Source organism: Phoenix dactylifera, chromosome 2 (genome assembly GCF_051530095.1).
Source record: "Phoenix dactylifera cultivar Ajwa chromosome 2, Ajwa_hap1_PhDact_Kaust_v1.1, whole genome shotgun sequence".
Taxonomy (NCBI): Eukaryota; Viridiplantae; Streptophyta; class Magnoliopsida; order Arecales; family Arecaceae; genus Phoenix; species Phoenix dactylifera.
Genome location: NC_143191.1, coordinates 35352638 through 35367447, shown reverse-complemented (window position 1 = coordinate 35367447; position 14810 = coordinate 35352638). Strand labels below are relative to the sequence as shown.

At 40.2% G+C, this 14810-nt stretch overlaps 2 protein-coding genes across 2 annotated transcripts; one reads left to right on the top strand and one right to left on the bottom strand.

Annotated features, from left to right (window-relative positions):
• The first annotated feature begins 6827 nt into the window (after positions 1-6827).
• LOC103715951 (transcription factor MYB36) lies at positions 6828-8405 on the top strand. The gene is made up of 3 exons (XM_008803760.4): positions 6828-7073; positions 7300-7429; positions 7500-8405. The coding sequence occupies exons 1-3, from the start codon at positions 6938-6940 to the stop codon at positions 8233-8235; spliced, it is 1002 nt and encodes a 333-aa protein (XP_008801982.1). The 5' UTR covers positions 6828-6937; the 3' UTR covers positions 8236-8405.
• A 1972-nt stretch (positions 8406-10377) lies between these two features.
• On the bottom strand, positions 10378-13028 carry LOC103715944 (anthocyanidin 3-O-glucosyltransferase 7-like). Its single transcript, XM_008803747.4, has 2 exons — positions 12471-13028; positions 10378-11341 (listed from the first exon to the last, which is right to left on the bottom strand). The coding sequence occupies exons 1-2, from the start codon at positions 12979-12981 to the stop codon at positions 10470-10472; spliced, it is 1383 nt and encodes a 460-aa protein (XP_008801969.1). The 5' UTR covers positions 12982-13028; the 3' UTR covers positions 10378-10469.
• Positions 13029-14810: the final 1782 nt, after the last annotated feature.

Below are 14810 nucleotides of genomic sequence, written 5' to 3'. Positions count from 1 at the left end.
TGCTGGCAATGAGTTGACATAACATATGCAGACTCGATGAATAAATTTTGATATATAGAATTCCCTTTTAGACATAACTGATGGTTATAATATTATCAGCTATATATTGGTTACCGGCTATCAAACAATCCAATCAGATCTCTCTCTCTCTCTCTTCTCTTTCTTCTTCTTTGTCTCTTCTCTCGTTCTCTCTTCTCTCCTCTCTTCTCTCTTCCTTTATCCTTCACTAAATCATGAGCGGTAATCCGACAACATCTATTAAAGTCCTGCTTAGGACTCGTGCGTGGTAGAAAGAGCAGCCACTGCCTCACCAGCAACCCTAATTGCCAAGTCGTGGATGTGAGGCTTTCCTGGGCCATGGTCGTTGATTGAAGCCATGAGAAAGGCCACAGTATGGGCTTTAGGCCCAAATCTAGCCCAGCTTGTTTCTGGACAAGGCTCGGATCAGAATACTGTATGACAACAGGCAGTGGTAGTACGTGTGTAGGAGCTAAAGCTTTGCCTCCTTCCATGAGCGTTACAGGATAATTACTCTATTTTATTGACTTAATAAACTATGTAACAAAAAATTGACGAAAATATGCCTGTATTGGTATAAAATTATAATAATTGATATCATGCTTAAAAACATTTATTTCTCTTTTAAATAAAATGGAAGCAAGAAAGATTGAAAGAACTCCCCTTCTCTGGGGATTATGGGTTGTATCTTTCATATGAAAGAACGATACATCTTCTTCCGCGACGTCGACTGTTGGATCGCGTCTCACATAGATCTCAAAGCACTTCGAACACCTCCATCTATCTGCTTGCACAGATGTCCAAGCGGTTATTGCATGATTCAATGACAGGTTTGTGCGAAGGAAAGATAATCCTTCTTTTATGCAAAAGATACAACCCTTCTCCTTGTATGGTTGGATTATCGTGGCGGGTGTGAGATAGAGCATTCTGTGCAAGCATATGATAATTAATCAAAATATTAAAGGTATTATCATCGGCAAAAGCATGTAGCTGATCTTTTCATTCACTTACCAAATATCAAATCTACGTGTATCTGTGGCTGATCCTCTTAAGAATAGTTTATGAAGCAAAGGAAAAGCCACCATGTTGCTACTGGATAGTAATACATGTTCAATATCTCTCTCTGGACAATATCACAAAGCAAGAGATACTAGTAAAATTCATTTATTCAATTGGTAGTTTACAAAGATAGTTTATTTACCAAATTTCTTTGATTAGCAAGCAAGCATCACATCAGTTTATAGCATCCCACTGAAATGATCAGCTACAAAGCAGGCTACCCAATTCGCAACCTCATTCATCTCCCGTTAGATATGCCTCGCTGCAGATAAAGTGCTCTCTCTCTCTCTCTCTCTAGACTCCAGATGTCACGAGGCAAGGGATGAGTACCCACCTCCCTAGCCCGCCCTTGGATCCAACCGATGGCTGTAGGAGAGTCGCCCCTGGCTGCATATATTTATTCTGCAAAAAGAAAGTTTCAGTGCAATTCTTCGAGAACCGCAAATTCTAATGCTTGTTACCGGCTAATTTGTCAATATCAAAGGAATATTGAAGTGCAGGATCCAGTAATAGCAACAGATGAATCATGATAGTTAATCCAAGACGCATCACAGAGCTGTTTAACTTGATCTCATCATCTAGCTTTCCATGAATTTGATGTCACTGCACTCCTGAAAAGTATTAAATTGTAAGACTAAAAGGCCTACCAGAAATGAGTCTGCCGAAGTGGATCTTTCCCTCATGTCTATGGACATACAAAACCTTCCATTACTAAACATAGATAGGTTCACTTTTAGTGCCATGTAGTTCCTCTCATCTAGCTTTCATGGTGGCAATAAAGAAGAAAGCTTGTGCACAGGCTCAGATCCATTTCTCCAAGTCTTCAACCTTTTCCTTGGTCATGCTAAAGGCCGAAATGACTCACCATCTACATCTGATTTATGTCAAAAAAATCATCTTACATGCTCATGGAATTCTAAATATGGCCACCAACAAAATATCTCTTATGGCCAGAGTACTTAAGTCTTACTAAACGCTTCGATGACCAATTAGCCATCTTGCATGATTCGTGTAAGAAATTTACGTTACACAGCCAATGTATGGAATTTTTGTTAGTAGCTTGTTGCCTCACGACCACACTGCCTCAGCCCTCAATAAAAGCATTCCAAACATCGTCTCTGTTTCTGGCCATACAGCTGCGAGGTCTCCCTCAACAGTATCCAAAAAGCAAACTTCCACATCATTTGTACATCCAATTAGCAAGCTTTAGTGGTTCTATAAAGTAGGAGAAGTAGGAGAAAAAGACATAGCCAATGGATGCTTCTTAGCATTTTGATAAGCTGTGTCTTTAGTCAACTAATAAAGTGTGTCCTGTTTCTGAACTAGTCTTTTTCAGTGCTAATGGCGACAAGCATATATCAAGAGGACCAACAAGACCACTAGCAAAACCCTAACTTGACAAATTATGGTTCGTTAGGGGGACTAGTCAGCCACATTTCATCCAAAAGGTGGACCAAGCTATTAGATTTATTGAGGCATTTCCCAAGGCCTGAACCCTCAGGAAGCACAGATAGATATTGTTTTAGGTGTCTCTACTCCAATGCCCTAACATGCAGAGGGAGGTCAGAGTAGCCACTTTCTTCTTGGAAGATACTGTGATCCCTATTCCCCAAATCCCAGTTTGATTGGTATGAGCATATTAATATCAATGTCACTTATCATTCTTCTTCCATCCACATTCAGCCTACTTTTATATCTAACTTGTTTTCTAACATAAAAATAGAAGAATAGCTGAGAAATTGGTTACCTTGTCTCAGGATCTGCATATACCTTTACTATGGGTGATGGCAACGGCAAATTTTTGGATTCTTGTTTTCATGGCTGTCCTGTTCAAAAACTAAGAACTTCATGATTGATTAGCATGACATTGCATCGATGAGTATCGATAAGTTTGACATAAAATTGCTGAACACAGCAGAAATATTTAACACTTCATGTTTACTTCAAAGTGCTATGACTGCAAATTTTTTTGGTGGCATGCTTCTGCTTTCGATGAACCAAGCATATGTTTAGAAATTGATTCATGGACTTTGGTAATCGATCACCAACCCTCACAATGGAAAAGGTCATCTCTATGCCTCAAGAACTTGCTTGTCAGACAAATATAAAAATGTAAAGTTTGGAAGTATAGGCCCTAGCTAACAGAAGCTTTGTTCTTTTGCGAATTGTAAGGTTTGTCCACTGCGATTCCTTTAATCTTTAGATATGTGCACCTAATTTGATGTGCTAGTTGGGTACTAATTAAATAGCACATGAAATGAGAAACAAAACACATATATTATTTAAGGGAAGGAAGGTTCTATAGAGGCCGTACATTGCTGAAAACAAAGAAGCGTGTTGGATTAGAAAGCCATAGTTTTATGAGGGAGCTTTTTCAAATCATTGATGTTGTAGATAAGGTAAACGGCAAGAATGATTAAACAAACCCAAGTTAGCAGTAGTTAGAATAATTGATCGGACAAGGCTTTTTTTTTTTTTTTTCCCCTCTCCTTCCTTTAATATGGCTTAATGGTGCCAACATGAGTCAATTTTTGGCAAATGGCATTGTGCAGAGGATTCGAATTAATTACTTCCAATCCTAAGTATCGCAGCCAAAGTTCCGTACACAAGGATTTAAGGCGCAGCTACGACGGTATCAATTCATCAAAAAATCAACATAAAGCATCATGACTAAAGGAATTTAGTCACTCTTCAAAGTCGGCAGGCCTCCCTAAGGTCAAATTATTATGAATATACCTATGGGAGACCATATGAGTGGTATGGTTTTTAATATATTAGTGATAATCTTAATTACCCATTTCCATTTCTTAATGCACCATATAATGACCAAGTAAAATAGCCTCTCCCTCAAAAGGACCAAGTTAAATGGCCAGTACATTTTCTTTCTTCCTTCCTTGCAGATAATCTCTAGAATTGCACTTGCATCAAAAAAAAAAAAGATATGTACATATGTATATATGTATGTATGTATGTATAGAGAAAGAGAGAGCCGCTAGAATTGTGACCGAGGTTGCTATATTAGTATTTATTGCTTCAATTCAATATTTTCTGTTATATATTTCATAATTTTGAACAAAAAGCTAATGAAAACATATTTTGCTTAACTAGTCTCTTTTTTTTTCATATAACTTAAATTGTGTGCTCTAAATTGGTATGAGAGAGATGTAGCCATGTTATCATCTACAGATATACAGCGATGCCACCAACGGGATATTCTGGTCTCTTTCTTGTGCAAGTTATGTATGTGTCCCAGCAACCATCAGAGACCCAAGCTGACATGCGATGACTGGCCAACACATGAATCCAAGCAGCTATAGTTTTCTGATAAATTTTGGGGAGCCTAACAGTGTTATGAATTTTACTAGACAAGAATACGACAATGTAGATAAGCTAGTTTTCTCACCAAAGAATAAAAAGAAAAAAAAAAGTATACAAGAGAGTGTTTTTGAAAAGACAGCTTAGTTATGCCCCCGCAGAAAAGCTGTTTAAAAGACGGGAAGCCAACAACAAGCATAGCATCAACCATCGACTCAGCAAACCTGATACAACTATCATAAGATGAATGTTTTTTTTGACCCGAGCACCTGTGTGACACTCCAGCATATGCTCTACACCAAGGCCAACCCTCCTAAATCTTTTTCTCAAACATATATATATATATATATATATATGTATGTACATATATATATATATATATATATGTATGTATGTGTAGCAGTCCAGCGACATAGTGAAGCATGCATCTCTACGCTCCTGCTTGCGATCATGTCTTACAAAATCTCTAAGTCTGATAAGATTCTTGATATACATGAGTGGCTGTGCATGACAATAAACCAGTTGAAATAGGTGAATAGATAAAAAGGTAATAATATTAACAAGGACATGACCCTTTCTTCTGTTCGTGAGTGGTTAAGGCTACATTCGTACTTTTGCGGAAGAAAGGGTCATGTCCTTGTTAAAGTATCATCAGTTACCAACCCAACAACTTCGTTGAGAAATTCCACGAGGTCGAATGGCTGACGCCACTGCTCCCTTCTCAACTCTTGCGGCCTCGTAACTACTTTCTGACGCTCTACCTGCCCATGGACTTCTTATCATGCACTTGGAAACAACCTTGACCCCACGGGCTTTTCTTTGAATTTATCTCTGTAAATAAAACATGGTAGACCTGGATTCGACCAGAACCTGATCCGACATGGGCAATGTCTCTTTTAAAATATTTCAGTAGATCAGATGAATGGAAGGCTTTAGGAGATTTGGATTGTGGACTTTGTGGAGTTGGATGCAGGTCATTAAACACTCCAAATCTTTGATTGAGTCATAATTGGGCATAATCCAAATATGCTGGTCCTGACTTAACATGACTCGGAATAATATGTTGCAGTCCATGAAATTAATTATAATTCCGCTTGAATCTTGTCATACACAAATGAATATATGCAACAAGTATGTATTTTGGGGCATAGAAGAAGTGTCTATGAGTAATATTTTACACTAGTGGAGTATCAGTTGTTTGCTACATTTCATGCCAATTCCATAGCTTTCTCGCATATGTACACGAGCATGAGCATAAAGAAGCTAACCAAATTTCTACGGAAAAAAAAAGGAAAGAAAAGAAGCTAACCAAATAGCTAATTGGGTTGCCAACTAATGAAGAGGTTTTTGTGGGAGAATTTTCTGTTCCTAGTGAGCACGGGACAAAAAAAATATAGGCAGAGATCTCTGCTTTCTTCAAAACAATGGATTATAATATATACTTTTATTTATGTCGAGAGGAAAGAAGAAATTTGTGCCAGCTTAAGATCAACATGCCAACCACCCCTATGCCATTTTCTTTATAATACACAGATATTACCCTTTTTTTCCCGGTTTCATAAGCCTTTATGTAGTGTTTTCTAAAATTTGCCATTATAAAAGTTTCAATCTTTTTTCAATTTTATTAAGTTCCTCAAGGTAGCTGGTCTTATCTTCATAATATTGTAATTGCCACATGTTAAAGCTGAGAATATAATACTACCTTTTTTAAAGAAAAACAAAATAGGGGTAACTAAATTATGTTACTTTTCATTGATAAATTGAGTGAGATAAATGAAAAGAAAATATATCTATTCACTATCTCTTGATTGGTGGTATTATTGCCATCCATCGATGGTATTACAAGTAATGATGGAATGCTCTATTATTTTAACTAGACATGCATGTCATGTACCAAATAATAGTAAGTTATATAAATGGAATACAAAAATGAGATGATTATACTTTATGCATGGCATGTACCTATTTCCATTCTCTTCCCCTATGGACATATCATTTGCGGTCATTTCCGCCGGCTCTCCATATTTTATGAGGGGAAGATTGGGCCGTGATGATGAACGTCTCACGAGATTCCACCAGCGAGGCGAGGACAACGAGAAAAAGCTACGGTCACACCCTCCTCCCTTTTCTTGCCTACTTGAAATCGAGTCCTGTTTACTTTCTGTAGTTAATTCTATATATGATATTGTTTTATAGTACGATAGCTTTTGGTTTGGAGGCATCTCCGTGGTTTTCCTCGTCTACTGTTGCTGTAAAAAAGCTGCTGAACCCTTCTTTACGTCAAGGCCGGAACCTCCAAGTCAATGTTCAGTTTAGTTTTCCCATCGCCCCAAAACATACTGAAAATGCGTCGAACAAACAGTTTTGTCCTATCTCCTGCATCGAATCAAATCATATCCATCCCTCTCCCTCTATCTTTCTCTTCCCCTTTCCTTTGTTCATGGGTCTGTGCCTATAAAGCTTGGACAAATCTTCTCACTTCTTTCGAACCTTGACCTAATTCTCTGAATTGACATTGGGCCGTCATATAGAGACACAGAGAGAGATGGGTAGGGCTCCCTGCTGTGACAAGGCCAATGTGAAGAAGGGTCCGTGGTCACCTGAAGAAGATGAAAAGCTCAAGGCTTACATTGAGGAGCATGGAACTGGTGGCAATTGGATTGCTCTTCCTCGTAAGATTGGTTAGTCCTCAAACCATCACTACCTTCTCCTCCCGCATATGCAGGACAATTAAGGCCCAAACACATACACCATCCAAAATAATTAATTAGAGAGAGAGAGGAGAGTAAGAGAGGTCTCTTACTTATTAATTCAATATATTCCTATAATCAGAGGGGAAATGTGAGAAAACTTGAGTCTATCTATTTATGGTTAATCCATACTCTCATCCCTCAATGAGAATTGCAGGTCTGAACAGGTGCGGGAAGAGCTGCAGACTTAGATGGCTGAACTATCTAAGGCCTAACATCAAACATGGTGGCTTCTCAGAAGAAGAAGACCACATCATCTGCAGCCTCTACATAAGCATTGGGAGCAGGTGCTCTCTCTCTCTCTCTCTCTCAATGTGCTCGTCATAAGCTAAGTACTACTGTGCTTAAATGTATCAGGTGGTCTATAATAGCAGCCCAATTGCCAGGGAGAACAGATAATGACATCAAGAACTACTGGCACACAAAACTGAAGAAGAAGCTCCTCGGAGGACGACGGAGAGAGCGACCTCATTCTTGCCACCTCTCCTCCACCGATTCCAAAGAACCATCCAATGACATAGACCACAACAAGGGTTTGCAGTCCCTCAGCACGTCGGCCCTGGAAAGGTTGCAGCTCCACTTGCAACTCCAAGGCCTCCACCACCCCTTCGCCTTCCACAATAACCCTTTGCCATGGCCTAATCTCCTTCCTCCTGGGGAGAGGATCTTACAAAGCCAATCCAGCAATATCTCCAATGAAACAGTAGTCAAGCCACCACCTTCGACTATGTCTCCAAAGGAACCCGTTCTGCTCGATTCCATGAACGGAGACATTATGGAAAGTTTTGATGGAACTACATTAAACGGTCTTTCTTCAACTACGACTACCGCAGTTCTCATCAGTGAGCAGTACTCCAATTCAAAACTCAATGCGGTGGAGGCCGAGCTTCATGACTTGCTTTATGGCGGGCAGGAGGACCGTGGGGCCAATGAATTGGACTGTCTTAAGGAAATGGATGGTGAACGAGAGAGTACGAATTGGTGGTCTAATAATCTTTATGATGCGAAATCACAAATAAGCTCTTTGGGCTCTTCTTCTAATCTCCCTGCTGACTTGATGCTTCAACAGTATGTATCGCCTTATGATCTATAGGCGCTATTGAGGTCCAGATTTCTGACTCGGTAATTAGTACTAATTCTCTTCAAATAGCTGAAGGTAATGATGTAAATGAGTGAATAAATACTGTATTAGTCTCCTCCCCATGTACTTCTTCGCCTTTCTTCTTTTATGGGCGATAGTTCTTAATCTATGTTTTTCTGGAAGAATTTTTTTTTTTTTTTTTATTTTATATGTTGTCTATCAGCTATTCAATATGCATAGTTTCAGCCTTAGAGGTACCGATCTGGCTTCCTCATCCTAACTGTTTTATAAGCATGATTCCTTGCTAAGTTCAAACAGGGTAACAGATATAAAGAATTTCGTTGCTTTTTGTTTGATTTTTCAGAGAGATTGCATGTAATTCTATTAACTGAGAGAGTTGCGGAGCTTGTGTAGTTCTGATAGAGCAGGATGTAATTGGAGTCAACTAATGTGGATGGGGAATGATAGTTGCTCCCCTCATCCGCATGCCATCCACCAGGCATTCTTTAAGTCGCCAACCTTATCCACAAAGTCTTTGAGGTTTGAACTTGATGGCTAGATCAATAAATGAGATTGTTAAAATATATTTGCAAAACTCATATATCATATCCTCGAATAAGAAAGAGAGGATCGCAAAAGATTCTTCCAAATCTGCCGTCACCAAAAAATATTATCTACAAGAAACCTTTTACATTTAATGCTTATAGGAAAAGGGAGGAGGGTGAAACCCATTCAAATCCTAAACTTTTAAGTATATAAGATAAATATCACAATCACGATGCAAGGAATAAATTAAAATACCATTTGGTTGACACCAAGCCCCATTTAGTAGAGCTTTTGGTAGGCTAGAAAGTACTTTGTGACCCTCTAAAAGTACTTTTTGATGGTATAATGATGTTTGGTAAAAAAAAATCAGAAATCTATTGTAGCATTGCCAGAAAGTTAAAAGCGTCTACTTGGAAGAAACTCCAAAAAAGAGATTCTTCGAAAAATATTTTTAGCACGAGTCGGAAAGTTGTTTTAGATTTATATATTAAAAAAAATTAGACCAAAATACCCATGATAAAATCATATAATTACGGTAAGTGTCTCTTTATATCTTAATGTACGAAGAAAGAAATCTGCAGGAATCCTAACAAACAAAGAATCCTAATCAGCTTTGGCTTTTTCTCTTGCTATGTGATCAAGATATTATTTCTTTTCTCCATTTATTTATTGATCATTTTGATTTTTGTTTAAGAAGAGAACTTTTTGGCTTCGTTCTTCATTTTATCCCAGAGAGTCTAATGGTATTAACAACAATCCATGATAGAGATGGACAAAGCCCTCTCATCTTCATCTCTCTCTTCCATCACCCAGTCAATCTCTCGTTCTTTCCTTCCAAAACCTTCTCTTTATCTTCTTTTTCTCCTCTTTCTCATCTTCCTCCATCACCCACTCTCTCCCTCTCCATCCATCTCTCTATTTCTCTCTTGTGCTAGAAATGATGACTTGGAATGTAACATACTTTGGTGATATTAATGCTTAATGCACATTTGAGAATTTATTATGGATATGGTGGTATCAAATATATATTTAATATTCCGTTATATTTGATGTTGCCAAGATGTGTTGTTAGAATTCAGTGATTTATCTAAACCAAACTATAATATCTCATTGTGTATAAAAAAAGCAGGAACAAAAAAAGCATCGGAAAGAAAAGAATTGTAAAATTTAACTTTTGCAAGTATGATCGTGTGCCTTTATATTTTTTTCCAAAAAATAGTTTCTAAAAATATTATATTAATAAAATATTAATATATGATGATAATAATTATAATATTTTATATAAAAATATTATATTCTACTAAAAATATAATGTTATATTACATTATCTCATAATACATTGATATATTATGTTATATAATATCAAATTATGTTAATTTATTATTCTATAGTATATAATATTATATTAATTATATTAAAATAATATTATATTACATTACAATAATATTATGCTATATCATATATTTATATATTAATACGTATTATATTTTATTATGCTTTGTTGTATAATACTATGCAATATTTTTTATGATTATTTTATTATATCAAAAGTAGTTTATCCATTTGTTCGCCAAGCACATATTAAAGTTCACGGCACTGTAAATATAGTTATCAAACAACAAATAGCTTCATATAAAAATTTTACTTCTGAAAATTCTACTGTCAAAATTCCTGCCAAATGGGTCCCAAAACAAACTCCCCTAATTGCCTGTGGCAATCCTTACAAGAGCCTTGAAATTCTGGACCGAGCTTCCATCCTGATCGATCGCCCGAACTGCTTTGTTTCTTAGCTTGCCCGCTCGCTCCCTCATTCTCTTTCCTTCCTCCGTCTTCAGAATCACGTCAAGAGCCTCCTCCACCCCACTGCACGTGAGAGTGCCGCCCTCGAAGCCGATCCCGATCTTCCACACGTGCGACACCACACGTGCGTTGATCCGCTGATCCCCGAGGAAAGGCCGGCACAGCATGGGCACCCCGCCCTCGAGGCTCTCCACCACGGAGTTCCACCCGCAGTGCGTCACAAACGCCCCGACAGCCACGTGTCCCAACACCTCCACCTGCGGGGCCCACGGCACCAGGAGCCCCCGAGAGCCGGTCCGGTCTAGGAACCCGACCGGGAGCCGCTCCTTGCACTCGTCCTTCAAGGACCAGAGGAAGGGCGCGCCGCTGGCCTCGAGGCCCGCCGCCAGCTCCGCCAGCTCCGCCGTCGGCAAAGATATGACAGTGCCAAAGCTGACGTAGGCCACGGAGGAGGGGGCTTGGCGGTCGAGCCAGGGGAGGCAGGCGTGGCGGTCCGGTTCGGGCGGGCTGGGGGCGAGGAGGTTGAGGGGGCCGATCGGAAGGGAGGTGTTGAACCGGGCCGCGAACTCGACGTCGAGGGCGGGGTCGAGGCCGGCGAAGGTGTTTAGGGCGACGGCAGCAGCGCGGGGAAGCTTGTCGGCCATCCTATGGAGGAGGCGTGAGAATTCAGAGTTGAGGTTGCCGAAGACGACGCCTTCCGGGAGGTCTCGGACCCGCAGGGAGGAGAGGCCTGGGACGAAGTTTAGGTGTTCGTCCGCCCGGGCGGGTACATCTCCATGAATCATCCAAATATAAATAAATAATTAATTATAACCAATAACTTAATGAAACTAATAATAGTACTACAATAAAGCAGATTGTGGAAATTAGAAACAACAGTCACAAGCTCTTTTTTTTTTTTTTTTTTTTCCTAAAAAGGCTTTCTGAAAGAATGAGCATCTCCGGCAGGTGCCTGAAAAGGCCAAGCCGAAACTTGTTAACGCTAGCCCAAGTCTATAAAAAAACAAAATCATATACCATTAAGGCACTTTTTTCGACCCGCGATCTTCATGCACCTTAGAGAGTACAGTGCAATACTTGATAAATGCCATCAGAAGCACTGTGCATAACATGTAAGACTACCTTATTTAATACCGTTCACCAATACTTTACCGCGCACGCTACAGAGAATTCGTGCTCACTTTTTTCATCCCTATTTGATTCAACTGACACCAGGCGCAGGACAAACATACGTTAGCTTCGAGTTAGATTAAGCTTGAACGTAAAGTATGAGCTAAAATTGAGTTTGGTACGTCCATAACCTGGTCCATCACACGCTAACCTTTGACAACATGCAAAGGACTATATAGCACTGTTTGTTACAAGAGTCGTGATTATGATATTTTTCTATCTCCAGTAGAAGCAAGGCTAAAGTAATAAGAAAATAAAATAAAAGATGCTTCAGTGCATGAGATTTTATGTCTCTGAAGGATCTCCGTACACAATCTTACTTTACGTATAAACAAACTCTCAATATTTTGAATCTTTGACACCTAAATCATAATAAAACAATCTTATCGTTGCATCGAGATCTATCCTCTAATATAATAGATATGACTAATGTTGTTAATGTGTATTTTTTTGTTAGACTACCGATTGCTTGACATCCAAATAAGTTCCTAAAGAAGTGTCTAACAAGAAACGTGGGCAATCTTTGGTTCAGAATGAGGTATAAGGTTCGCAGTAATTATGACGTAGGAATGAGTGCATCGACATATGCCTATGTTTCAAACTTTCATGCATGGCGCACCATTAAGTACCGTTTCTAACGTTCGATAGCACCTACTTGGAATCCTGCATGCCGACAAGGCAGCCATTCAACCGCGGCAGAGATTAACAGATCAAGTACAGAGGGAGTTTACCTTGCTTCCCTGCTCCGATCGTCAGGCGGAGGAGATCGGTGTGGAGGTGGGCCGCGAGGCTTGCGGGTCCTCCAGTCCAGAGCGGGACCCACGGCACCCCCATCTCCTCCGCCATCTCCTCCGCGAACCAAAGGAACGCGTCGCTCATCAAGCAGCTGACCTTCCGTCCGCCGTCCGCCGCCGCCATCTTCTCCCGAAAGTTCGCCGGCGTCAACCCCAGGAACACCCGCACCTCCTCTTCCGGGTCGTCGGCGGGGATCTCGTAGCCCGTCGGGCACCCATCGGCGACATCGTAGACCCGGAGGTTCTCCGGGGCCGGGCCGGCGGCCGCAGTGGAGCGAGCGATGGAGGCGTTGGACCGGGCAGAGTTGAAGAAGGAGAAGGCGGCGCCGGGGGCGGCGGCGGCGAGGGCGCGGGCGAGGGAGAAGAGCGGGGCAGCGTGGGTGCCAAAGGGGAAGGCGAGGAGCGCCACGTGCGGGGCGTCAAGCCAACGGCGTTCGTCGGACCGCATGGCGGAAGACACACGATTTGCTGTGGAGCGCGCCCGTTAGGGGGAGTCCGGAGGGGGTCGTAAGTGGAGCTGAGACCTGGGAGGACTATTTAAGCGAGAGATCGGGTTGCTGGTCTTCCATTGATTGCTTAGATGGCAGCTTTTCATTGGTGATTACTTGCGGGATCTACTCCCCAGGCCACGTCGATCCATCTCCTGAATGCGACAAGGGCTATGGTGGGTAGCGCGTGCAAGAGGAGATGGCCTTCGTGGGTAGGGCGATGCGGGGGGTGTTATTATCTTCACAATTTTTGTCTCGTTCTAATAATTGAGTTGTAATGTTTTAAACTGGATCAAGACAACAGTTGTTTCATTAATTTCTAAGAAAAAATTGCTCAAACTTTCCTCTAAATTTGGAACAGATTTACACCATAAAAATTTAAAAAAATTTAATTAACCGTCAAAATTTTATTTTTGTTGTAATATAGTCCGATCGTCTATCTCTTAACTGAGTCGTGATCCATTGAATGGCCACGTTGCATCAAGTGGCATCGATGATGTATTGAATGTGGCAAGGGCTACGGTGGGTAGCATGCACAAGAGAAGATGGCCTTGGTGGGTGGGGCATGCTATGTCGTAGTTGGCTGCATCATGCAGTTCGTTATTATTATTAATGCAGGTCTCATTTTTTCAAAACTAGATCAATAAAATGATTCTTTGATTAATTTTTATTTTTGGAACATGGAAGGGAAGGACTATGTACCATGATTTCATTAGGCAAATGAAATCAGGCTAAAGGAAACAATTGATTGATTAATTATTACAAGGTTTTGCTTGGTTGCGCGATAATTGGAATGTGGAATTAATTCATCTTCCAAATTCTCCCCAAACACTAATGCTTCTAAGTTCTCTCCAACTAACTGCATGAGGATACGCATACTCATGTGATTGACATATAGTGGGCAAATAGACTCTCGTTTTATTAGACGTACATATAATAGAGATATTATTAGACCCATATTGCTGTGACATAAAATTGAGAAGATTGATCACAGGCTCACAGCCTTTTCTTTTCCTCATGGACTCCTTCGTCTACACATTTTCTAAGGCCTAGGCTGAAAAGAAGAAGATCTACTGTTGAATTGACAGCCATTTCAGTCTATAAAAATGAATCTTAAACTACGTGTGGCGAATCCTTGGTATGAATGGCTGGCTAATCCATTGATAAAACTCTGGGCCTTTCCTTTTATTGTCAGATATGTTTTTTCCTATTAAGGTTCAAGATTTAGAATCTATGATTGACGCGAAACAACGTGAAAGATAGTACACATGAATCAAAAATTTTGATAAATTTAATAAATAAATTGAATTCGAATTGATAAATTTTTAATCTCACTCATACCCAATCCGATACACCCCTGCTCAGCATAAGTTTTAGTTGCACATCTCGGTAGCTATTCCATCGCCAAGCCACGAAGGCACCAAACAAATCAAACTTTCCATCTATTTAATGGTATTTTAAATTTGAATACGTCATTTCATGCCTCAGGAGCCACGTAACTTGGCGATCCGCAGGCACTTGATAGCAAGTCTCCTGGCTGAATGCATCCAATACGAAGAAAATCATCAGAACAAAATCTGAAAACTTCTAGCTCCAAAGTATTGCATAAATTAAGTACCTAAGCTGGTCTATTGGAAACCAGAGATCTATCCTCACCTTTCTCAACACGGTGAGCCCAAAATATCTATTAGCAGATTCTCTGACTGTTTACGGTGACATTGTTAAGAATCCAATGTCAAATAATCCAATCTCCCAAAAAGAAAAAAAAGGGGGGACTCTTAAATGCAGC